This window comes from Fistularia commersonii, chromosome 21 (assembly GCF_037954325.1).
Source record: "Fistularia commersonii isolate RoL2024-O1a breed Wild chromosome 21, RoL_Fcom_v1.0, whole genome shotgun sequence".
NCBI classification, from domain to species: Eukaryota; Metazoa; Chordata; class Actinopteri; order Syngnathiformes; family Fistulariidae; genus Fistularia; species Fistularia commersonii.
This window is the reverse complement of record NC_141304.1, coordinates 1462501-1485642: the sequence shown is the minus strand read 5'-3', so window position 1 is coordinate 1485642 and position 23142 is coordinate 1462501. Positions and strand designations below refer to the sequence as shown.

Sequence of the window (23142 nt, the reverse complement as noted above, 5' to 3'; positions counted from 1 at the left end):
CAAAATAATGTCGGTACATTTATATGATCAGTAATGATTTTAAAATTGAAATAAAATGCCAAAAAAATGTAGATATTTAAATTGCAATTGTTCATTTTTAATTTACATGATACCTAGTTAAATAAGAAATGTGGCCCCCTAGCCAAAATATTTGCCCACCCCTGGTTTAATCTGTAAATCTACATGTTCAAATCAACCACAGTGACCTAGTTTCTTTCATTTAAATTATGAATACGGATTAAAAATAATTATTTTGACACATTGCTAGTTTATCCTTGTCACCCTTTCAGATAAAAGTGCTGATATATTTAATAGGGATTTGATAAACCTCTTAATTCATTGGATGTTAGCAGAGCTGACACTCACTCTTCCTCACCCTCTGCAGCTTTTCTGGATTTTGTGCTCCACGTTGAAAGCAAAATGGGGGTTTCATATTTGCTCCTGATCGCACTGACCGTGTCTCCGGCCTCGCCCGGGAGCTCCATCCAGACCTCGCAGGACGTGTCCGATCCGGTCCGAAGGACTCGGGTGGACGGCGTCCCTGGCGGCGTACCGCTCCTCCGCCCAGGGAGCGGCGGCGATCCAGCGGAAGGCAGCGGGGCGGCGCAACAACTCCCGAAAGCGCTGGAACAACACACAAAGAAAAACCTTTCAGCCGCCGCAAGGCCGGCATTTGCTCTATCCCACTTAGGGGGTCGAAACGGAAACGGTACTCCGTCTCCGGGGCCGGGTCGCTCTCTCATTGGAGGTGGTGATGGAAACGTTCTGGAAGAGCTAACAGAGAGTCAGCCAGGCATCAGCGACGCTCCGATTGGTGAGAAATATAACGTGACGTCCAATGTTGTGGTTCTTTTTTGTTACTTTTGTGTCTGAATTTGACCGCCGATGTGGTTGACTAGCGACACTATGCTTGCTCGTGGTAGCGGTGCAGTTATCTTCCACAGCAAAGCTAACATGAACTCCCTTCGTGCTAGTTCCAACATATTTAGCATTGAGGCGCTAACGCATGTTAGCCGCTCCCGTGATGGACAGACAAATGCAAACGCAAAAAAATGTAGAGCACAGGATGTTCATTTACACTCCTGTTTGCAAGTTTCCTGTATTTTCATTTCCCTTCAAGCCGCGTCGTCTCATCTGGCTCGTCCATAGCTAGCTACCGCTAACTACCCTCAACTAGTTTTCTCCCCTCTCTGTCTCTCAGGTGACGACATTCCCGAGCTTTCTCCAAAAACCCAAGCGCTTCCGCCGCTGACGAATGTGAAACCCCCCTGCCTGCTAGGCCTCAGTCCTTGCGTGGAACTCACGAACTTCAACGGCACCAATCTGCTATGGGAGGACATGAGGCGCACGCTGGCCTTCGCCTGGGAGATTCACGTCTTCGGATCGGCCGGCCTCTTCATTCTGTTGGTCGCGGCGGCACTTGTGGGGATGGCGGGGGCGATGGGTTTGCCGTACCCCCTCTGTGACACCATGACCCTCGCAAACAGCCTCCTGAGTGTCGGCGGGACCCTGCGGGCGATCCACCTCCTCCTCGACCCTTACGGGACCCGGCAGATCCTGAACCACGCGACTCTGGCGGCTCTGCATAACGTCCCGATGCACCTTCTCCTGTGGGCGCTAGTCACTCTCTCGCTTGTCTCACGCAAGGGACTAAAGTTAGTGCTTTTCCCGCTGCCGACGGAGAGCCCGTGGGTGGCCGGACTGTTGGCAATATCTCACTGCACTCTCTTGTCGCTCGCGGACTTGTATTCTCCGGATGCTTTCCCGACCCTGCCCTTGCTGCTGCAAGCTCTCTCGCTCTGCTGGGGCTTCCCGTTCTGCACGGAAATGCTCACCAAGTCTATTTCCAGTGTCGACGCTTCGCACAACAGGTCGCCTGTTCCGCATTGGGCGCCTTCGCAGAGGATCGAGAGGCGCGCCAGGCGAGTAACGGCGGCGTGCGCCTTCCTGGGGGTTCTCTGCTGCGGCCTTCAGTTCAACAGTCTCCTCTGGATTTATGGCCTGACGGGAAACTGGAGGCGCTTCGGCTGGGGTTGGTGGCTCAGCCAGTTTTGGGCCAGGCTCCTCGAGTTGGCCTGGGGGTTCTCCTTACTCACGCTGGGATCCTGGATCTTCTGGACTCCCTCGAGGGCGCATCTGAGCGGCAACCATTGGCCGGGTCAGAGCGAGGCGCCCGAGGAGGTGGAGGGGAAAAGCTTTTTGTGCAGAAAGCTGGCCGGCGTCCACGTAAAGAAATCAGAGAAACGCTGGGCAGACCTGATGCCAAACAACTGGGTCAAGTACCAGCTGTCGAGAAGGGGGATCGGCGGCAGTATAATGTGTCCCTATGCTGACCAGCCGCCTCCTGTCGGACCAGATTACAAGTCCGATTCCATCAGGAACGGCGGTCCTGACCCTCAGGCGGCTCTCCTCTGGCAAAAAGTGGGTGAACGCGAGTGTATTCTGTCACTCATAGAATTCGAGATGAGGCCGCCGTCTCCCATCGAGCTCAGGCGCAGCATTGACAACGCCCTTCACCACGGCCAGCTCCTCGCGGGGGGGCTGTTCACGGTCCCCCCGCCATCTTGGACTTACACCATGGGGCAAGGCGTCGCCGATGGAGAAAACGCCATGACGTTTCCTCCTCCCTACGCGGGCTACGGGTGGATGGCAGATACGGAGTCGATCCCCACATCTCTAGACCATTTCCAAACCAGCGAGGTAATACAGCCGCCGCAGAACGCCGGCGATCACCATGACCACGCCGAGACTTCCATCGTCGGAGATTTTACCGAGGAATTCAACCAAAGCCTCTCGGCGCTGCTGCACTCGCACTCGCATTACTGGTCTGAGGAGGACGTCACCGATCTTTAGGAATTCCTTCGCGTCTGAGCAGCGTAAACAGACAGCGACAAATCATTTCTACGTTATCCAAGGCTTCGGAAGATTAATAGCGATCGGTATTCTGGACACAGCGCTCACTGTCTGGTTCATTTTCATACTTTGGTCTTTGTACCGGGCAGGAACTTGCCTCTCTCTCACCTCACTGATGATGTATTCTGTGAACGCAGGGAACAAAATAAAGTCAATACAGACAATAAAGGAATCCTTAATATTAATCCACATGGCGGGACTTGATTAAAAGATGAATCTAACCGAAATGGAGGCTTTGCAATCAATTCATCGGACAAAAATTGAGTTGCATTTCAAGATCCGACAAGGGAAAAAAGACGTTTGAGTTTGATGAATGAAAAGTTGATATAGATATATATGATATACAACATTTTGTTTTTCTATCCTTCTACGGCACAGGCACATCTGTGTCTCTTCATCATGACCCGTGTTACCTCCCTGAACTTCTACCACCGAGGAGAGAGCGGTCCAAAGTCCACGGCAATCCATCTCGCCAGCGGATTGGTCGATTTATCACAGACTTGGGTATTTTTTGTCTGAATTTGACCCCTGACATGTGGTTGAGGGTTGACTAGCGACGCTCCTGGCTAGTATTAGCGATGCTGTAATCTTCCACAGCTAAGATAATTGTAGCAACCTGCATGCTAACACGAAGCTATCATTCCCGCGCTCGTACAAAATTAGCATTACTGACTTGCGCGTCAGCTCCAACATGTTTCGCGTTGAGGTGCTAACGAATGTTGGAGGTGCTGTACAAACTCCTTCCCGCACAAAGTGCAAAGGACAGCATGTTTGTTTCCACTTCTATCTGGTAGTTTCTTATATTTTAATTTCCCTTTGACTGCGCATCAGTCTAACCTGACACCCCTGGAACTCCTGGAATGAGAAAAGTTCTGCGACGCTAATTAAAGTGTGATTAAAATGCGTTCATTTTCTTAAGGTGTTATTTTCTCTGTCAATTAATTAATTGAATTTAATGCCTATATGTCCTTGGCATAAGGGGCTAGAATGGGAATAAGAACAATCCAATCATTTTTTGTTAATTTAAAATGAATATTCAGTGGCTCACCGGAGCAGAAATTAATAAATTACATTTTTATACTTCCCCTGATTCTTTCAGTAAAATGTATAGATATAATTTCCCCTCTCTGTAACCTTTGACAGTCATCTTTAAAAAAAAAAGTGAAAAACAGCTGCATTTGCGCATGTTTAACATCTGTTGTCATGGTAACCACCGGATGCGGTTTCTCCTCTGGCCTCTGTGGTTACAAGTGTGTTGATAAAAAGTCCCCACAGAGGAAAAAGACAGAAAACTGACTGAAGCACCAATAAAGTCTTTGCAGCGGATTGGTGGTTGCACCACCCCCAAGCAACACTCTTGCAGCAGCACCCAGTGCAGACCCCGCCTGCCCCCACGCTTCCTATCATGCCAAAGTAATCACAGTCGAGTGCATTTGCTAGTTTCACCCCTGCCTCCCCACATTGCCACCACACAGTAGCATCCTCCAAAAACACCAAACACCCAGCCATACAACTATTACCGGAAGTGACCACACTGCGCATGCTCCGACTTGATGACGAGACGATTCTAATCGATCAATAATTGAGACTTTTTAAAATATATATTTTTTTAAATTCCCAGTTATCTTTGGTGTGAGGTTCAAGTTATAAAATGCAAATGTTTTTTTTTTTTTTTATTATTATTACACGGCTCACCTGTGCGATTAGCCGGACTCGGCTCGCCGTGACGCCGCGTACGCAGGCTGACGTCACCGTGGGAGTGTCTCGCCGTCGGGAGAGATGAACGGTCACCAACACAATCCTCTCAGCGCCCACGTAAGTCCAAGCCGTCAAAAAAACCAAACAAACAAAACAACACGGGATTTTTTTTCACAACCTGCCCGCGGCGGGACGGGTTTTCGGCGGATCCGGTTGTCGCTGTAACGTTAGCTAGCCGCGGCTAAAGCGATGTTTCCCAGCCGGGGAGAGCTAGCCGAGATGCTAACTGACAGGCTGGAGTGGCCGGGCGGACCAGGGTGCGCCTGTTTTGCTAAACGGCGTATTCTAGACGGGCGTGGGTTGATTTGCCCCCATCCACCCCACGGAGTCCCTGACTTCGTGAGGGCCGCGTCCGCCGCGGGGGGTGACACGGATACCTCGGGGTGGATGATGCAGACTGTCGCCGTCAAACAAGCTGCGGTTGTTGTTTACCAGCGCAGGGGGCGCTGCAGGGCTGGCTCCCCGCTCAGGTGTGCGATGCGCTCGGCGTCTCCGAGGGGCATTTACCGGGCACCGGATCGTGATGCATCCCCGGGATGTCAGGCAGTTTAAACAGATGTCGCTATCCTTCCATCTGGGTCCTAATGGAGGGGGAAAACTGCATATTAAATAGTAAAAATACATGCATAATCATGCAGGAGATATAGTTTCATTGTATCTGCAAAGGCAATGCTTAATCCTGCTTTGTAAATGGGAGTAAAACAGAATAAATCATTAATAATTAGTGTGTAGATGCAGTGTGACCACACAGCTATTTCTTTAGTTTTAATCACCACCAACAATCTGCACACACACACACTTGACAGCAGGAGCATCAGGCCATCGCAGTGTCAAAAGGTCGATCACATTTCAGCTGGGCCTCATCGGTTAATCTCTCGAAGACGCCGCTCTCGTAAAACACCCATCATCCTAAATCAACCTCACACTTCTTGGCTGTTGTGTCAGCCGGCAGCTGACCTGTAATCTCAGATTAGGCCGGTGACCCTAAAGGAGTAAACAAGAGTCTCGTCTTCTTATTCAGATGATAAAAATAGCCTTCCTGACAGGAGGATGGCTGACGGAGTGTTTTAATGTTTTGAACTACAGACCTTCAAGTGTTGGACTCTTGATATCCTGTCACCTTCACACCCTTCGGCATTTAAAACACGGTGATTTATTTAAATCACACCGTTGATGGAAGTAAATTGTAAGAGATGGAGACTGTACCCGCACAGCCCTGCGGCGCCGGTGCGTCCCGTCAAGTAAATGCAACACCCTCCGGTGCATTAGCCTGCAATGCTAACGGTCACTGCTGGCGCGGAGGCAGGCGATCCGTCGACGCGGGGGAGCGGTTCGCTAACCCGGAGCCCACGGTCCACGCCGGCGTGGACTCAACCCACGGGCTCCATTTTTAGCATCAAATGCGAGCGGACACCGGGTGTTTCTGTGAAGGCCGGGCCTCCATGCTCCGGGCTAGCCACCTGCTAACATCATCCCATCCCCTCTCCTGCTGGAGCTAGCTCCTCCCACGGTGACCCCCACGTTTGAACCCACGGGGGAATAAACTCCCGCGGGTTCCCAACTTTCACGTCTCCACGGCTACTTTGAAGGGAACTTTTAGCCTTTTCGAACCGGTCGTTTCCGCACCGGAAGTTCGCCTGCGGCTGATGTCACCCGAACGGCGCGGATGACCTCATCGCCGTGCACGTGTGTCTCGTGCACGCGTGTGGCTGACGTCATCCGAGGGAACGGAAGGAAAACAGCAGGCCAGAATCTGCCCCCCCCCCCCACACACACACTAACCCCCCCTTCATTAACACACTGCACATTTCATTAAGCTGAAGGGCTGCAGGGAGCGTGCCTGTGTGTGTGTGTGTGTGTGTGTGTGTGTGTGAACTCTTCTGTTGGTGCACAGATGTGTTTCCCGCCTGGGATGAGCCCACGGTGGCGACGGGCAGGTCCGGACGATCTGACCCCCCGTGGTACTTCAACCAATCAGAGTTCTCCCTTGTTCCCATGGAAACGCACCTTATATTCAGCGTCAGTCAATAACCGAGGCGTATCCGTCGGCCGGTGTCGAGTCCCAGGCGGCGCCGTGTCAAACAACACCCCGGTTTTTGTGCGGTTCCGGTTCGGCGCTCAAACCCGACACGGATACGAGGCTATCGGGTGTCCGGCCTTTTCCTCTTTCGCTTCATGGCTTGAAAAAAAAAAAAAAAAAAGAAAATCACTCCTTTCTTTTGTTATGCGCTGTACGCCGGAAGCAGCTGGACAAAGAAATAACAGGAAAAGAAAGAAGAGACGCCTCCCGTCCCCGGGGGGGTTACAGCAGATAACCTGGAAGCATCACATAGCTTTGTTTCACTCTCTTCACAGCATGTGATTTTCCTAAATATCCATGGAAACAGCTGACTGAAGCACGGCGGTCGTCCGAAACAGAGCGTTCACCCCCGAAAAGGAGAAGCTGACGGAGCACCTGGATCGCCGCGCCGTCTCTGAGCGCGTCGGGCGGCGCCGCGCGTTTAACTGATGCCCGCGGCCGAAGGTACAACTCTACTTCACACACCGACGACAAACATCAGCTGCGTGAAAGTACTGGTGCACGTGAATGCATCCTGCAGCTCCTCACAACAGGGTTGTGTTCTTTTGAGCGGCGTTGGTGTGAGGACGTCCTGCAGAAGCCCGGGGTTTTTTCACGCCGAAGCAGGGCGGAGTGACCTTGGAGCGCGTCGCCGCCGGGCCAAACCCGGAGGAGCGTCCCGTGAAGGTCACCGCGCTCGGCCTGCGGCAAACGCCGGCTCCTCCGGCCACGTTTGGCCCGATGGGTGAAAACCAGAACTACCGCGCAGGAAGAGGAGGGACATCCCATCATCTGAGCTGTATTTTTCCACCGTGCTTTTTTTTTTGAATCACCCGCGATACCTCTTCTCCGAGGCGGGGGGTCCGACCTGGCCTTCTCTCCGGTGCACGTTAATAATTCAGCTTCGACCTTCACCGGCGCTCGGCCCGGGGAGGTCCCACTCCGAGCTGTCAATCAAAGCGCCTCACATGAAGGCATCTACGTGAAGCGCTTCCTGCTAACTCTGCTTCTCCCCCTGCTCTTCTTCCTCAGCCGTCCCCGAACTGTGAGCCAGAGGAGGAAAGGTCGGGCTGATGGTGAGTGTTCTTGTCATTCTCCCCCCCCCCTCCACATCGCCGCCGCCGCCGCCACCCCGCTTAGTTTCCTCCGCGTCACCGCTCCGTCTTTACTCCACTCAGAGCGGATCGGAAGACGTAGCTTTCCGCTCATGGGACGTCCACGTAGATGTTCATTTACATTTTCCGCCGCACTCCTCGTTGGCATCGCCGTTTTCGAGCGCCCGCGATGAACGCTTTCTGCGAGGGACGCCGGCCCGCCCCCCCTCTCAGAAACCGTTTCCTTTTTTTGTTGCTGCTCTGCTTTTCTGTTTTCATCTCTCGCTGCTGCATGACATAATTTGGTTTTATTTTCCTTTTTTTTTTTTTGTGATAGACAAGCATGACATTGAGTCCAGCCACAGATGCATGCCCACTCACAAGGTCCGACTGAGCGCCGTCCCCTCTGCTCGCCGGCTCCCAACCAGCCTCCCGGACGGGGGGCGTCGGCGCCGTTTAGCTAGTCCTCCCGCGGCGCCGAGTAGAACTGGAGGTCTCTGATGGATCAGGTTAGTAGCGAGCCAGAAGAAGCGGACGCAGGAAGCCGGGCGGAGCCGGAGGGCGGCAGGAGGGCGTCGGACTCGGAGCACGGCCTGTCCAAAATCACCCACAATGCCCTGGAGAACATGGGAGCGTTGGGCCACGGCCTGAAGCACTTCTTCCAGCCGCAGCGCCGGCGCTCCTCCGTCTCCCCGCACGATGCCGCCTCATCCATCACGTGCGTCCCTCTCCCCGAACCCCCCGACGCCGGCTCCGAAGTCGGGGACGCTCCGGCCACGGGGGCCCCCTCTGCGGACTCTGACGCCGCCGCCGCCGCCGCTTCCGCCCCTCCCGCAGCTCTGAGCCGCGTTTTGCAGCAGATCCGAAGCGCTCCGCCCATGATGAAGCGAGGTACCAGCCTGCAGAGCCGCCGCAGTAAAGCGGGGGCGACCGGGGACCCTCCCCAGAAGGGGAGCCCCCAAATCCACCGGCGCAGCACCCACGAGGCCCTGCTGCAGGCCGGGCGGCCGCGTTCCTCCTCCACCACCGACACCCCCAGCAGCCCCGCGCTGGCGGACATGCTGCTCACCTCCGGATACCTTTCCACAGAGGAGCCCGACAAGGTCAGTGACCCCAAAATATCTTTTCAGATGGGCGGGGAGGGGGTTCGGGGTCCGTCGATCCGCCTGTTTTTAAGTCACCTCGGAGGAATTCCAAGCGGTGATGTCACAACGGCGACGGCGCTTTAAAGCTTTAAAACCTCACAGAGATAAAGCGTCAGATTTTGGTGTTTAAGTTACTCCCGAGGCTCAGCCGACAGAGCCTCGTCCTCGGGTGTATCCTGTCGGGTGATTGGGAACATCAGAATGGAGTAGCATGACGTCCGCAGGAGGCTTTAAGGCATTGGGGGAGACGGCCCGGTCAGAAGGCCACTCCGGCATCGGCGGCTCGGTTGGAAGCCAAAGTCCAAACCCACTGAAGGGTTGACCGACACGAAGCACCCTGAGAATCTGTGAGGCCGGACAAGTTTTTGTGGGTTCTTTTAACTCCGCGCCAAGGTGAACGAGTCCCGCAGACACCGCATACCGGAAGAGGGTACCCGAAGTGGCGGTGAGATTCAACCCGTAACTCCGCGATCGTGAATTCCCTGTCCGCTTATTTCAACAGTTGGATCGGCACGACGGATCAGGCCCCGCCGTGTCGCCCAACGCCATGTCTTACGGCGCCGACGGCTACGACGTGGTAGATAGCACCCCGGACCCGCAGCGAACAAAGCAGGCCATCGCCCAGCTGCAGCAGAAGATCCTGAAGCTCACGGAACAAATCAAGATCGAACAAACGGCGCGCGACGACAACGTGGCCGAGTACCTGAAGCTCGCCAACAACGCCGACAAACAGCAGAGCACGCGCATCAAGCAGGTGTTCGAGAAGAAGAACCAGAAGTCGGCTCAGACCATCCAGCAGCTGCAGAGGAAGCTGGAGCACTACCACCGCAAGCTCCGCGAGGTGGAGCATAACGGCATCCCACGCCAGCCCAAAGACGTCTTTCGGGACATGCACCAGGGCCTGAAGGACGTGGGCGCCAAGGTTTGGCCTTGCAGTTACATTTCTTGCTAATTCCTCAGTTGTTCCCACCAGTGGAACACCTCTCAACCTGGTCACCGACTGGCCCCGTTCTATCGGTTACGCAGCTGGGTTTTGGCGTGAAGTGACTCGTCGTGTGTTTTCACACTGCGTTGGCGTCCACAAGGAGTTTGCTAGGAAGACTTTGGAGAGGAAAGCAGTGTCAGAGCCATGAGTCTGAAGGCTCAGTGCTGTTCCTGGCTCTGTCCCTAGATGTAGTGATGAAGAGTATCTCCTGAGGTGAGCGAGTGGTAATTGGTGCGAACTTCAATGGACATGTTGGTGCAGGCGATAGAGGTGATGAAGTGATGGGCAGATGGTGTCCAGGATAGAGAAGCAGGGGGACAGATGGTGGAAGGTGTTGGCAAAAGCGATGGAAATGGCTGCAGTGAATACTTTCGTCCAGAAGATGGAGGAGCACAGGCACACAGGTGGACAGAGTTAAGAAAGTTGCTGGTGACGAGGTAGAAGAGCAAAAGGAGTTAAGAAGAGGAGTTAAGAAAGAACAGGAGCAGCTTCTGGAAAAAGGAGATAGGAGACTCGGTGGAGGAGGCGTGCACACGGAAGAGTTGGAGCAGACAGGAGTACAGGGAGATGTTTTGCAAGATGGAGGTGGAGATGACAAAGAGCCAAACATTAGCGACGGGTGACTTGCATGCTCGGCAGGACAGTAAAGGTTGGCGGGGCCAAACGAAGGGTGTGGGCTGACTTGTATGCTCGGTTTGACAGTAAAGGTTGGCGGGGCCAAACAAAGGGCGTGTGCTGACTTGTATGCTCGGTTTGACAGTAAAGGTTGGCGGGGCCAAACAAAGGGCGTGGGCTGACTTGTATGCTCGGTTTGACAGTAAAGGATGCCCAGACAGAAGGATAGAGATGTGAAGGATGTGGCGCAGGTTCAGGTGCTACAAGACATAGAGGGAAACGATTAACGGGTGCCAGAAGAGCGACGATAAGAGGGGATGAGTGCTTTGAAGAGCAGACGACTAGAATGTAAAAAAGAAAAAATAGAAAAAGGTTTTCTTTCCTTGATTCCATGTTGGATTGTTCCAGGTGACCGGCGGCCTGTCCAGCTTCTCACAAGCCACTCACTCTGCAGCTGGCGCCGTGGTGTCCAAACCCAGGGAATTTGCCTCGCTGATCCGCAATAAGTTCGGCAGCGCCGACAATATCGCCGCCCTCAAAGACTCTCTGGATGAAGCCCAAGGGGACGAGGCCGTCGGCACCGGAGGAGCGAGGACTCTGGGGACAGGACAGTTGCAGTGCAGTCCGAAGTACGGCAGCGACGACGACTGCTCCAGCGCTACGTCCGGATCCGCGGGGGCCAACAGCACCACAGGGGCCCCCGGTGGCCCCCCTAGCTCGAGAGGCAATACCCTGGACCCCACCCAGGCCTCCGGCTTCGACGCCATCATCCATGAGATCCAAGAGCTCCGGGAGAACCAGGGTCGACTGGAGGAGTCCTTCGAAAACCTAAAAGCCCACTATCAGCGGGACTACACCATGATCATGGAGGCCCTGCAGGAGGAGCGATACAGGTAGCACAGGTGTCTTCACAGAGCAGTAGGACAGCAGCGTCCAGGGGACACTTCCTGTTTGTCACGGAGACCTTTTTTTTTTTTTTTTTTTTTTTGCCCTTTTTGTTTTGTTTTTGGTAACTTTGCGCAGGTGTGAACGTTTAGAAGAGCAACTCAACGACTTGACGGAGCTGCACCAGAACGAAATCCTGAACCTGAAACAGGAACTAGCCAGCATGGAGGAGAAGATAGCATACCAGTCTTATGAACGAGCGAGAGACATTCAGGTAACCTCATACACAGACTCACATACAAGTCGATGATAGCTGCTCAAGCTAGCAATTGCTTAGTCCCTCTGTAGGAATATGTGATTGAGCCTCATAAACACAACCATTAGCTGTCCTGTTGACTCAGAAGCTACAACTTGCCAGATCTACAAGCACAATAGCGGTCCAGGCTGCCACAGAAGATTCACTGCGCAGGGAGCAGCTAACTAGCAACTGCTAGCATTGTAGTTAACTTCCGAACGGCAGCGTTACACTTTAACAGCCTTGTTCAACTAGCGGCCTCTGAAAGTCAGTGGCGACCTGTAGAGCATGTCCTTCGTGCATCCAGAGGTCCTTAGACGTCCTTGTCCGAATGCTTTTTCCCGCAGGAGGCACTGGAGGCGTGTCAGACGCGCATCTCCAAGATGGAGCTGCAGCAGCAGCAGCAGCAGGTGGTGCAGCTGGAGGGCTTGGAGAACGCCACGGCGCGGACGCTGCTGGGTAAACTCATCAACGTGCTGCTGGCCGTCATGGCGGTGCTGCTGGTGTTCGTGTCCACGGTGGCCAACTGCGTGGTGCCGCTGATGAAGACGCGCAGCCGCACCTTCTCCACGCTGCTGCTGGTCCTGCTGCTGGCCTTCCTCTGGAGGCACTGGGACGCCTTCTCCGACTACCTTCACCGCTTCCTGCTGCACCCCAGATGACCGGCCTCCGCCGCGCTGGAAGGCAGGAAGGGTCGGGGCTCTCGATCCCGACAGCCGCGCCCCCGTCCCGTCCATTAGCATCCCCGAAGCCCAGAGGGTCCCTGGGGTTTGTGGAGGCGCCGCTGTGAAGCGCGGCGCCTGGTCCGCGGTGAAGGAGGGTCCGAGAGAACGGCACATTTGATTTCTCTCCGCTGAGTGAATTTGTTTACAGGTGGATGAACAGACTTTTTTCCCCCTCCGCTGAAGAATCTCTTAACCGTTTGACCACTGAAACTGCTGTTTTTAAAAAAAAACAAACAAAGCAGCCGCGTGACATTTTAACCCTTTTAAACTGTGAGTCTGACCTGCTTCTCGGCTTGCCGCCGCCACCCCTTTCTAACTTATTTGGTTTCCGAATCAAGCCATCCCGTTCTTGCGCTCGCTCTCCTTCCTCGCCGCTCGGACGTGAAGCTCCCTGATCAACTTCCTGTCCGCTGCTCTCCGAAGAATCATGTTTGCACATTAAGCTACGTCGATCTGGACTCGAGCTTCGTCACTGGAGTCGGGTTGGGGGTTTATTTTTGCGGCGTCAGCGTCGCTGGATTTTAGCGCGGGAGCAAAGACGCCCCGGATTTCCCGCAGCAGAAGAAGAATCCAGGAAGTGGACGATCATACTTGAAGAGCGACTCAAGCGCTCACAGACTCAGTGCTTCCGTACTGTTTCTCCCAGTGACAATGAAATAGTTCGACTTTGTTTCCTTTTTTTTTTTTTATTTTTTAAAAAGAAATAAATTTGCTGTTTTAAAAAGTGGAACGCGTCTCTGGGTTTCATGGATCACAGAGCGGCGGGAGGGAAGACCTCCCGAGACGCTCCTTCAGGGTGATTTCGGTTGCCATGGCGACACTGGCGTCCCCCCCCCCCCCCCTCCCCTCCCGAGCTGAACTCGTCAGTTCACAGCATCGTCACACCGAAGTCCAAAAAGAGCTTTTATTGACAGATTTTAAAAGCAGGTTCTCCAGGACCTGGCTGTCACTCCGCCGCCGCCGCCCTCCCTCGCTTCCCTGGCGCTTTGGGCGGCGGGTCGTCGCCGCCGGACGCCCTCTGACCTCTGCCTTTCCCCACCTTGGCGGGCTCAGCGGCGCCGCCTGCGTCGCCAGACGTTTTAGCTTTGGGCCTCCTGGCGGGCGCGACCTTGGAGGAAGACTCCACCTCGGCCTTGGTTGGCTTTTTTTTGGCAACCTTCTTCCCCTTCGAAGAAAGGTCGCGTCACGTATCCGCATGTCGTCCCTCACGTCCGCCATAAAAACTTTAAAAGTCTCACCTTCAACGTGGCGTCCTTCACGGCGTCTCCCTTCTTGCCGCCGTCGCTCTTCTTCGCGGAAGCTTCAAGAAAAGGTTCACAGGTGCGTCAGGTTGCCTCCTGGGTGATGTTTGCCCAAACCGCCATCTCACCCGTCTTGGTCTTCTTGGGCGCCTCCTTGACCCCGGAGGTCTTCTCCACATTGGGGTCCACGTTCTCCGCCTTGGGCTCCTTCTGCTGCGGCGCCAGCTGGAGGAAGGGGATCCGGTTAGTGGTCCCCTTTTCGTCCGACCGCGCGCTCACGTGCGACCTCTCACCCGGAATTTGCCGGTGGCGCCGATGGCGGCGGCGGCGTTGGCGGGCCGAACCAAGACGCCGCTCTCCAGGCCGCTCTTCAGCGCCCTTCGGACCAGGTGCTTCAGCCGGACCTGGTCCACAGAGGGGTACTTCTGGCGGATGAAGCTCTGGATGGCCTGCGAGGAAACCCCACGCCGGGAGTCCAGCTCCTTCAACGCCTCACGGAGCATCACGGCCGTGGACGGGTGAGTGGGCGGTTTGCGCGTCGCCACGTCTTTTAAAAAAAAAAAAAAAAAAAAAAAAAAAAAAAAAAAATGACGTCAGCGGAAACGTCACTTCCAGCAGGGCTTACCTGATGGTCACCTGGCTTCTCCTGCGCAGGCGCAGATGTCTCCTCCGCTGCGGCCGCGGGGGTCTTTTTGGGAGGCATGTCGCGTCGGGATTGGTGAGATTTAAAAACACGCACGGTGAATTCCCGCGGGGACCGGACGCTGCGGCCGCGCAGACGTGCGTGTTTGTTCTTTATGCGGTCGCTTCCGGAAACGCAGCGCAGGTGAATCTCATCGGCGCAGCTGCGAGCACTTATCGCTATCAGGACCGGAACCGGAAGTGGACAGCGGCTACTTCCGGTGGGTCCGTGATTGACAGATGACTTGGCCCCGCCTCCTGGTCTGGTTTGAATAAATCAACGAGTGACCTGAGCAGGTGAGAAGGTCCATGGAGTCCAAGTGCTGGAGGTTCATGGAGACCCTTCGTGGTCCAGACGTCCAGTGAGAAGGTGAATGGTTGGAGGTCTGTGGAGATGGATCAGCCGTCCAGGAGGTTGGAGATGAAATTTCAGTTAAAATTAAGAAACCTCATCCAGGTGGCCTTTCAGGACCTTCTCAGGAGGCAAATATGGAGGATCCTCGTTTATCTGCTGATGTTTGCGTCTCCACAAACATCTGATCAGTAACCACCGGAGGACGATACCCAAACCGTGCAAAGCACCCGATAGACCTTCAGGTTTGTGCACAAATAATCCAGCACACACACACACACACTCACACACACATGCAGGAATCAAACAACAGCGTGAAGAAAGGGAAAAATATGACTTTGCGTTTATTCGTTAGCTTTCTTTTACACACTCGACAAATCTCGAACATCTTGAGGTAAGATTTCTTGGAAGACGGGGTTTAAATCTGGGTCATGCATCCGTGAGACGTGTGTGTGTGTGTGTGTGTGTGTGTCCACCTGCCCGGGTGGAGTGAAGCGAGCTGGAATGACCCCTCGGGTGGTTCTCCAGGCGATGGAGAGGAGACACGGGGTGAAAGATGGAGGAGAACCAACTGGCGTCCGGAGGAGAAAGGAAAAAGCCGCGGCGGCGCCGTTTCACGTTTTTTAGCGTCTGCATTTTTTACACGTTCCACAAAAAGTGGAAGCTCAAACCATTTGTCTTTTTTTTCTTTTTTTTTTTTGCACGAAAAGGATGTTTTGTACTTTGTACCTGGATGTGTTTCGCTCTCTTATCGCATCTCAACACACATTCAGACACATCGTTCATCTTCTATGCATTCGCGCTTTCCAATCCCGGTGTCTGGGTGTTTTCTCGGCGTGGCTTCTTGCTGCAGAAGTATGAGACAGAATCTGTTCTGGTGGGTCGTGGTTGCGCTGCGTGTTTCCTTCCCCGACCCGACCCTCCTCCGCGTCTGCTGGTCGGTCACCTGCCGACGATGGCCGCCGCCAGCGGGAGCATGGCGGCCGCCAAGGCGCCGGAGGGCCGCGTGGCCGAACCGCACTCCATGGCGTTTTCCTGCAGAGGGGGAGGAAGGGGTTGATGAGCCGAACGTCCGCGGGCAGAATCTCGCCGGCGACGTGCAGATCTAGATGGTGAAGTCTTTCCAGAATCTTCTAGATCGGATGCTGACTCTAAAAATGTGAAAGTTCTGTCACAACAGAATCCGCCTTTCATGAGGATGTGTCGGCTGCAGTTCACTTTCCGGCCACAAGGGGGCGCCATTGTGGGGTTTTTATCACCATGATCCGCGCGCGCACGCACACACACACACACACATCAGTCAGGGGAAAAGGGAGACACACACATACACACATACAGAACTCAGGGAGGAGAACGTGGACAGAGCACAAACACACACACACACACGCACACACACACACACACACACAGAACATCAACTGGAGAACAGGGTGAGTACACACACACACATACACACACATACACACAGAACATCAACTGGATGACATAGAGCACGCACACATACACACACACACACACACACACACAAACACAGAACCTCACCTGGATAACACACACAACCACAACAAACACACACAGAACTCAAGGAGGGGCACACACACACACACACACACACACACACACACAGAACCTCAACTGGATAACACACACAACCACAACAAACACACACAGAACTCAAGGAGGGCACACACACACACACACACACACACACACACACACACACACACACACACACACACACACACACACACACACACACACACACACATCAGTCAGGAGAACATGGAGACACACACACCACAAACATACACACGTACAGAACTCAGGGAGGAAAACATGGAGAGAGCACAAACACACACACACACACACAGAACCTCAACTGGATAACACACACAAACACACACACACACACGTCAGGATCAATGGGATTTCAAATTATTTTATCATCAATTGTCTGAATTGCGGTTGATGATGAAATCATCACCGTCGCCATGGTTACCAAGAGACAGCTGCCACGCCCCCCCCACCCCGGGTCATATAATCAAACCTCTACCCGATCGATCGATCGATCGATTGTTACCGCGGCAACAGACCCTTGCCGCTCGTACCTCGGGGTGAAAAGGGTGGCAGGACTCCGGCTTCTTCCTGTCCTTCTGGAACTTCAGCCTGTCGCACTTCAGGGATTCGTTGTGTTCGAAGGAGTCAAGGAGAAGATCTCCATCTAACCACCAGCCAATCACCTGCCTCCATCTAACCCACAGCCAATCACCTGCCTCCATCTAACCCACAGCCAATCACCTGCCTCCATCTCTCGCCAGCTAACTTCCTGTCCTCTTCCTCTCTATCCACAACCTCTCCTCTGGTCTTCTTCCAGACCTCCTGCCTGGCAGCTCCATCCTCAGCAACCTTCTACCCAGATCTTCACCTCCTCTGTCCATGTCCAGACCATCTCAGTGTGACTTCATCTCCAGAACGTCTAACATGTGTGGTCCCTCTGATGGACTCCATTCTCCTCACTCCCAAAGAGGAATCTCCACATCTTCATCTCTGCTGCTTCCAGGCTTGCCACCTATCTTCTCCACAGTGTCTCCAAAACAGACTACCTTCTTGTATGAGTTCCTCCACCTCTTCTCCACCCTCTCTGGACAGTTGACTTGGTACTTGAACTCCTCCATCTTCTTCATCTCCACTCATTGTCATCTCACTGTTCTTCTTGGGTTCCTCTCATTCTTTCTTGCTCTCCTTTCATACCTCCTCCCCGCTAGATGTTCCTCCAACCTGTTCCCTGCACTCACTACAGATCACAATATCATCTGCAAACACATCTGTCAGCCTATCCATCACCACTGCAAACAAGAAGGGGCTTACAGTTGATCCCAGATGTAGCGCCATCTCCACCTTGGACTTCTCTGTCATACCTACATCACACCTCACCACCCTCTCACAGCTCGCATACATGTCCTGCACCACTCCAGCTTGCATACATGTCCTGCACCACTCCAGCTTGCATACATGTCCTGCACCCCTTCAGCTCACATACGTGTCCTGCACAACTTCAGCTCGCATACAGTACGTGTCCTGCACCACTTCAGTTCCCATACATGTCCTGCACCACTCCTGGATACTGCTCTACTGCTCCAGACCTCCTTATACAACCACAGCTTCTCTTGGGACCCTGTTGTATGCTTTTGATAGATCTACTAAGGCACAGTGCAGCTCCTCTGACCTTCTCTGTCAACATTCTCTCAGCAAATACTTCATCTGTAATACTCTTTCAACACAATTACTGCATCTGGGGTACTCTCTTGGCATGAAACCATACCGCCACTCAGAAGTCCTTACTTCTACTCCATTGTACGGCTCATAACCATTACTATACGATTCTCACAACTACGAACATCTTCCTTGTTCTTGAAGAATCAGTACCAGCACTATTCTCCGCCCCTGTCCTCTCTGCACCTGCAATCCTGCTGAAGAATCTAGTCTTCCAGACCATCTTGAATTGTAAAGGATATACATGATTTCGATGGGGTCCATGGTGACGGGGGGGACAGCGCTGCAGTCGCACCCGCTGTCCACCACCACCATGAAGAGGTTGCTGCTTGGGATCTGCTGGATGACAAAAGACCTGCAGCGCAGGACAACCAGGTAACCAACCGGGTAAACGACAACTCCCATGCGGACGTCCGTGTCCAACGGCGTACCTGACGCAGCCGTCGCAGTCGATGTTGCCTGTGGTTTCCTTGATGGTGCGCTCGGAGACGAAGGCGGGGTACTCGGTGTCGCAGGGCACCATCGTGGTCTTCCCGCGGGAACGTTGCGCTGGGCGCGGCAGAAAAGCAGGCCAGGTGAAACAGTCGCGCCCCTTTCAACTCAAATACGCAGATTTTCCCGTCTCGCATTCGCGCCTCGACCAATCATCTGCTGTCACCTTTGACGGACAGGTCTACGCTCCACCAGCTGTACAGATTGAATTCCAGCAGGAATCTGAGAAAGGATATAAACAAGAGCCAAAAGTGATGTTAGAACATGCAGACGAATGTTTTAATAAAAGAGAGCTCTTCCGTTCACGTTATTTTGGGCGTTTTTTAAACAAAGTGATCGTTCTTACATCACGAGTTCGGTGAGGAGCCACTTGACGACGGTGAAGGGCTGGAACAGAGAGAACAGCGGGGTGTTAGGAGAACCCAGAGGCGTGAATCCCGGCGGCGTCCCGGCCTCGCGAACTTACATCCGACAGGGACGCCGCGCTGTCGCTGCTCCCGGCGTATTCTCTGCAGAGGGCCTGGTAGTCGTAGAGCGTGATCCTGCGCCGCAGACCAAAAAAGGGTCTCAGGGAAAACCATTAACGGCTTCGAGACGTGGTGTGCGTGATGTCCCCTGACCTTTTGAAGGATCCCATTTGGAGGAGCTTGATCATCACGGCGCCCTCCACCTCCCCGAAGAAGAGCCCTGTCTGAGGGGGGATATTTTGAACGCTGCGGAAATACATGAATGGCAGCGCGGGGATGTTGACTCCGTTACCTGAGTCTGGTCCTCGGAGACCAGGATGAAGCCGTTGTTGTCGATGAGGTAGCAGCTGATGTCCTGCGGGGGGGAGATGAAGACTTATCAGGAGAAATGCAACAAACGGGGCCTCTTGAGAACCTGAGAAGGTCAGGTGGAGGAAGGCTCACCTCGTTGTCACAGCTGATGCTACATTTCCCGTCCAGGGCAGTGCACTGAAGGCATCGGGAGAGTTTAGTTACGCCCGCGGTCACAGAGCCCATTCCTCGGTGACTGTCACCGGAGGTGCGGTGGACTTACCTGCCTGCAGGCCGTCCAGAACTTCCTCTGAAAGAACTCCAGCTTCATCTGGATCCCCACGGCTGGAGAGGGGGCGAGATTGAACATGAACCCCCAGTGACCGGCGCCAGCGGCCACTTTGACGTATACATGTCCTGCACCACTTTAGCTCGCATACATGTCCTGCACCACTTCAGTTTGCATACATGTCCTGCACCACTTCAGTTTGCATACATGTCCTGCACCACATCAGCTCGCATACGTGTCCTGCACCACTTCAGTTTGCATACATGTCCTGCACCACTCCAGCTCGCATACAGCAGCTCTAAGAGGCCCCATTACCTGCGACGATCGGTGACTTCCTGTCGTCGAGGAGCTGCACCGCCGTGCTGGCCAGGACCACGCTCTTGTTCTCCAAAGCTGAGGGTGAGGAGACACACAGCTGACAGGCTGCAGGAACACATTATCCCCACTAGATGGCGACATTCACAGCCAGTCCACGTCTCCACGGCCAGAGGCGGCTTGTCGGGCGAGCCGATGACTTCGAGTTACGGTGCGTTGGGCGCCGTAGATGCGACCTACGTACCCGTGCTGAAGGGGATGGAGTAGACAAACGTGCCGGGAACCTGCTCCGCCGCCCTCTTGTACCACAGCGGGAAGTGATCAGCATTGAACACGCCCTCCTTGTCCTCCGCTGTCAGGAAATCCCTGAGGAGGGACGCCAGAGCAGAACCGTAGGCGAGGAGGCTAAGCGGCGAAGACGAGCGGCGAAGACGAGCGGCGCAGCGCAGCGACTCACTGGTTGGAGAGCTGGTCGACCGCCACGAAGAGGTTAGTCCTCGAGAGGCCGGTGCGGGTCCCCAGGAAGGCGATCTCCACCCCTTTGTCCGAGTTCCTGTTTGTTGGGCGGAGCGCAAGATTTAGACGGACGCTGCTAAGCTAAGCTGAGCATCTGTGGAGGTTCTCAGTCATACGGGTCACGGTGAATTCTTGTCAGAATCTTCTTGTTGTGGCAACCGGACTCGATGAAACATCTTCAAGGGAAGAAAATCAAACCCGGTTGCCACAACAAGAAGAGTTTCACAAGCTAAGCTAAGCTAAAGCTCAACGGGATTTATTCACCTGGAGAAACCAGGATTTTTTTAATACACTACAATGACATGCACAACTCGAAAAACCTCTTCTCATGTCTGCAAAGTCCACTTTATGGAACTTTTTAAATGCAAAAATAACACTAAATGAGCTAATTCTGTATGTGCCGCTGTGCCATTTGCGCCAAAACGTTAAAAGACCACCTGTGAGCACCATTTTTGTCTAAAAAAAACATTTTACAGTAAGAAGTTGACAATATGTTGGACCGACTCGTTTGGAGAACAATAAAAAATAAAGCTTCCGGCTATTTGACCAAAAAAAAAAAAAAAAACGGAGGGGGCGGAGCCAGTCGAGAGGGAGGACGACGGAGAACCGGCGGAGAACATTACAAGGGACCACGCCGTACTCGGACTTGTTGAGGGCCAGCCCCGTCCAGTAGGCCTCCAGCGGAGCCGTGACCACGGCGTCGAACAGCACCTCCTGGATCAGCTCTCGGTCACCTGCGGCAGAGGGGGAAGATCTCAGGCGCTTGTTTCTCCACAAACCATCCAGAACCTCCTCCGGTTGTCCTCTCACATCTGAGGTTGGGCCTGCGACCCGTCATGAAGAGCTTGATGGCCTGTATCTGGGTCAGGTGACGGTGCTCGTGCTGCTCCTCGGTGTTGCAGTAGGTCCTGCGGTCAAGAGAGACCCCGGCGTTACATCTCCGCACCTGAAGACCACGACGGGGGCGACCTAGATAACGCACGAACCCCCTTCTTACCACTCGTCCGCCAAGGCGACATCCGGCTGCTCCAGATCACGAAGCCCTGAGAAGAAAAACAAAAACGGGATGGGCTTCAGCGTGAAGATCTTTCCCCCCTCCTGCTTGGACGTACCGGCCTCCACGGACACGTTCCCCCTGAAGAAGAACTTGCCGTGGCCTCTGGAGAGCGCGACGCCGACGCTGAAAGGAAAGAGGGAATCAAGCAAAAGGGCGCAGACAGGAAGTGGCGAGGAGGTGCGGCGGAGCTTCACCTGAACGGCGTCCCCTTGATGTCGGTGTAGAAGTAGTCGTTGTGCATCTTCAAGACGCGTCTCTGAAGGAACCAAAGAGGTGCAGAGTCACCACTTTGGTTCCGGTAAGGCTCGCTCTGCCGACGGCCGGCACTCACCCCGCGGTCCACCGTCTTCTTCACCTCCATGGAGAAGGTCCCGGTGCGCCGGTTCACCATGGAGTTGCGCAGCTGTGGAGCAAAGGTGGGTCAGAGCAAAGGAAAAACAACGGCGGCGCTGATGGTGATGGAAGGAACGGAGAGCCGAGGAGCCTCTCAGATCGGGTATGGTCCTGGTGGTCCTACCTGGGGGGGGGGGGGAGAAGGTCCTGAGATCAGGGACAACCAATGAAACGAGGTCCTGGTCGCGAGACTGAAGGTTGAGAGGTTGAAAACGCAATTTTGTCGCTAAACAACGGTTTGGGTCGGAGCCAATCACAGGCGATGCTTTGGGTGAGGGGCGGGGCTTAAACCGGAGGGATCGGGCGTCAATGTGTTTTCAATGAATCCGTTTGTGGACGAAGGAGAACCCCGGTAGGAGAACATGAAGGTGCGAGAACATGGAGGGAACCAACGTTCCCGCAAAGGCGACACCACCGGGTCTCCTAATCCCCCGCCCCCCGATTTGCAGTTTCCATGGCGACGGGACCTACGATGTCATCCTTGTCCTCCCACTCCACCTCGGACAGGTCCACGCTGCTGTAGTTGGGCTTCCTCCTCTTCTGGCCCTCCTGATACTGCACACAGATGAGGAGGAGACGCCGGTGAGTCGACCCCCAGCACCCCCGCGCCGACCTCCGCGACCTCAACGCCGAAAGTCAAGGTCGTCGAGGTTTTTGGGAGCGCTTGTTTACCAATTTCTGCAGCGGCGGCGGCGGCGGCGGCGGCGGCGGCGTTTCAAATCATCTGTGAAATTAACTGTCAGGTAGACGGAGAACAATTAGCACGACTGATGGGGGGAAATCACGCCGCCGCCGCCGCCGCCACTCAACAAAAAAAAAACAAAAAAAAAACACCAGAGGACGACCACAGCACGGACACACACACACACACACACACACACACACACAATAAATGAATACATTATACTTTAACACTTTCAGTTTATCTATTTATCGCTAGCTTGTCACTGTTTTGCCGCTACAATTTCCCAAGCACATCACATCGAGTGTGTGTGTGTGTGTGTGTGTGTGTGTGTGTGTGTGTGTGGTCTCGACCAGCGAGTGTAAAGTTACCTCCGTGGAAACCCCGGGCCGAACCCGACTCCCTGCATGCATACGTGAGGAAAAGGGGGGGGAGGGTTACAGGAAATAATGCCCCGTTCAGCCTCCTCGCCACGCCACGCCACGCCACGCCACATCTGCGCCCACTTCCACGGCGGTGGAGCGGCGAGGACGCGCGCGAACGTCTCCCGGGACGAACCAAACAGGAAGTGAAGGATCGATTAATCAAATAGGGAGGCGGGAAACGGCGTTACCAGAGG

At 54.1% G+C, this 23142-nt stretch overlaps 4 protein-coding genes across 8 annotated transcripts in view; 2 read left to right on the top strand and 2 right to left on the bottom strand.

Annotated features, from left to right (window-relative positions):
• Positions 1 to 636: 636 nt before the first annotated feature.
• LOC147221927 (proline-rich transmembrane protein 3) lies at positions 637 to 3849 on the top strand (the record flags this gene model as incomplete). Its single annotated transcript, XM_086168170.1, has 2 exons — positions 637 to 814; positions 1202 to 3849. Coding segments are annotated over 2 exons (1830 nt in total), but the record flags the coding sequence as incomplete, so codon positions are not given.
• Positions 3850 to 4662: 813 nt separating this feature from the next.
• Positions 4663 to 13201, top strand: tmcc1b (transmembrane and coiled-coil domain family 1b). 4 transcript variants are annotated; one of them, XM_086168999.1, is made up of 8 exons: positions 4669 to 4728; positions 7027 to 7195; positions 7763 to 7806; positions 8662 to 8927; positions 9472 to 9891; positions 10978 to 11462; positions 11593 to 11728; positions 12097 to 13201. In XM_086168999.1, the coding sequence occupies exons 4-8, from the start codon at positions 8703 to 8705 to the stop codon at positions 12409 to 12411; spliced, it is 1581 nt and encodes a 526-aa protein (XP_086025125.1). In that variant the 5' UTR covers positions 4669 to 4728; positions 7027 to 7195; positions 7763 to 7806; positions 8662 to 8702; the 3' UTR covers positions 12412 to 13201. The 4 variants fall into 4 exon arrangements, with proteins under 4 accessions (XP_086025123.1, XP_086025125.1, XP_086025124.1 ...); XM_086168998.1 differs by having other exon boundaries at positions 4674 to 4728; positions 8685 to 8927; XM_086168996.1 differs by having other exon boundaries at positions 4674 to 4728; positions 8162 to 8927.
• A 219-nt stretch (positions 13202 to 13420) lies between these two features.
• Positions 13421 to 14418, bottom strand: h1m (linker histone H1M). The gene is made up of 5 exons (XM_086168916.1): positions 14352 to 14418; positions 14009 to 14262; positions 13844 to 13940; positions 13713 to 13774; positions 13421 to 13639 (listed from the first exon to the last, which is right to left on the bottom strand). Exons 1-5 carry the CDS (start codon positions 14416 to 14418, stop codon positions 13421 to 13423), a joined length of 699 nt encoding a protein of 232 aa, XP_086025042.1.
• Positions 14419 to 15091: 673 nt separating this feature from the next.
• LOC147221924 (voltage-dependent calcium channel subunit alpha-2/delta-3-like) overlaps positions 15092 to 23142 on the bottom strand; it is a 24205-nt gene continuing 16154 nt past the window's right edge. Inside the window, exons 18-39 of one of the 2 annotated variants that reach the window (XM_086169061.1) lie at positions 23137 to 23142; positions 22313 to 22396; positions 21780 to 21851; positions 21643 to 21704; positions 21504 to 21571; positions 21389 to 21434; positions 21202 to 21299; positions 21032 to 21125; positions 20333 to 20428; positions 20120 to 20241; positions 19876 to 19953; positions 19555 to 19616; positions 19425 to 19469; positions 19273 to 19335; positions 19134 to 19204; positions 18980 to 19055; positions 18860 to 18900; positions 18680 to 18735; positions 18453 to 18570; positions 18264 to 18376; positions 16857 to 16939; positions 15092 to 15783 (exon numbers count right to left, since the gene is read on the bottom strand). The exon at positions 23137 to 23142 is cut by the window's right edge and continues 69 nt beyond it. In XM_086169061.1, coding sequence (XP_086025187.1) covers positions 15691 to 15783; positions 16857 to 16939; positions 18264 to 18376; positions 18453 to 18570; positions 18680 to 18735; positions 18860 to 18900; positions 18980 to 19055; positions 19134 to 19204; positions 19273 to 19335; positions 19425 to 19469; positions 19555 to 19616; positions 19876 to 19953; positions 20120 to 20241; positions 20333 to 20428; positions 21032 to 21125; positions 21202 to 21299; positions 21389 to 21434; positions 21504 to 21571; positions 21643 to 21704; positions 21780 to 21851; positions 22313 to 22396; positions 23137 to 23142 — 1647 coding nt within the window. In that variant the 3' untranslated portion in view covers positions 15092 to 15690. Of the gene's footprint in view, positions 15784 to 16856; positions 16940 to 18263; positions 18377 to 18452; positions 18571 to 18679; positions 18736 to 18859; positions 18901 to 18979; positions 19056 to 19133; positions 19205 to 19272; positions 19336 to 19424; positions 19470 to 19554; positions 19617 to 19875; positions 19954 to 20119; positions 20242 to 20332; positions 20429 to 21031; positions 21126 to 21201; positions 21300 to 21388; positions 21435 to 21503; positions 21572 to 21642; positions 21705 to 21779; positions 21852 to 22312; positions 22397 to 23136 lie in introns of those variants that run through there. The other variant, XR_015107823.1, reaches the window with a different exon arrangement.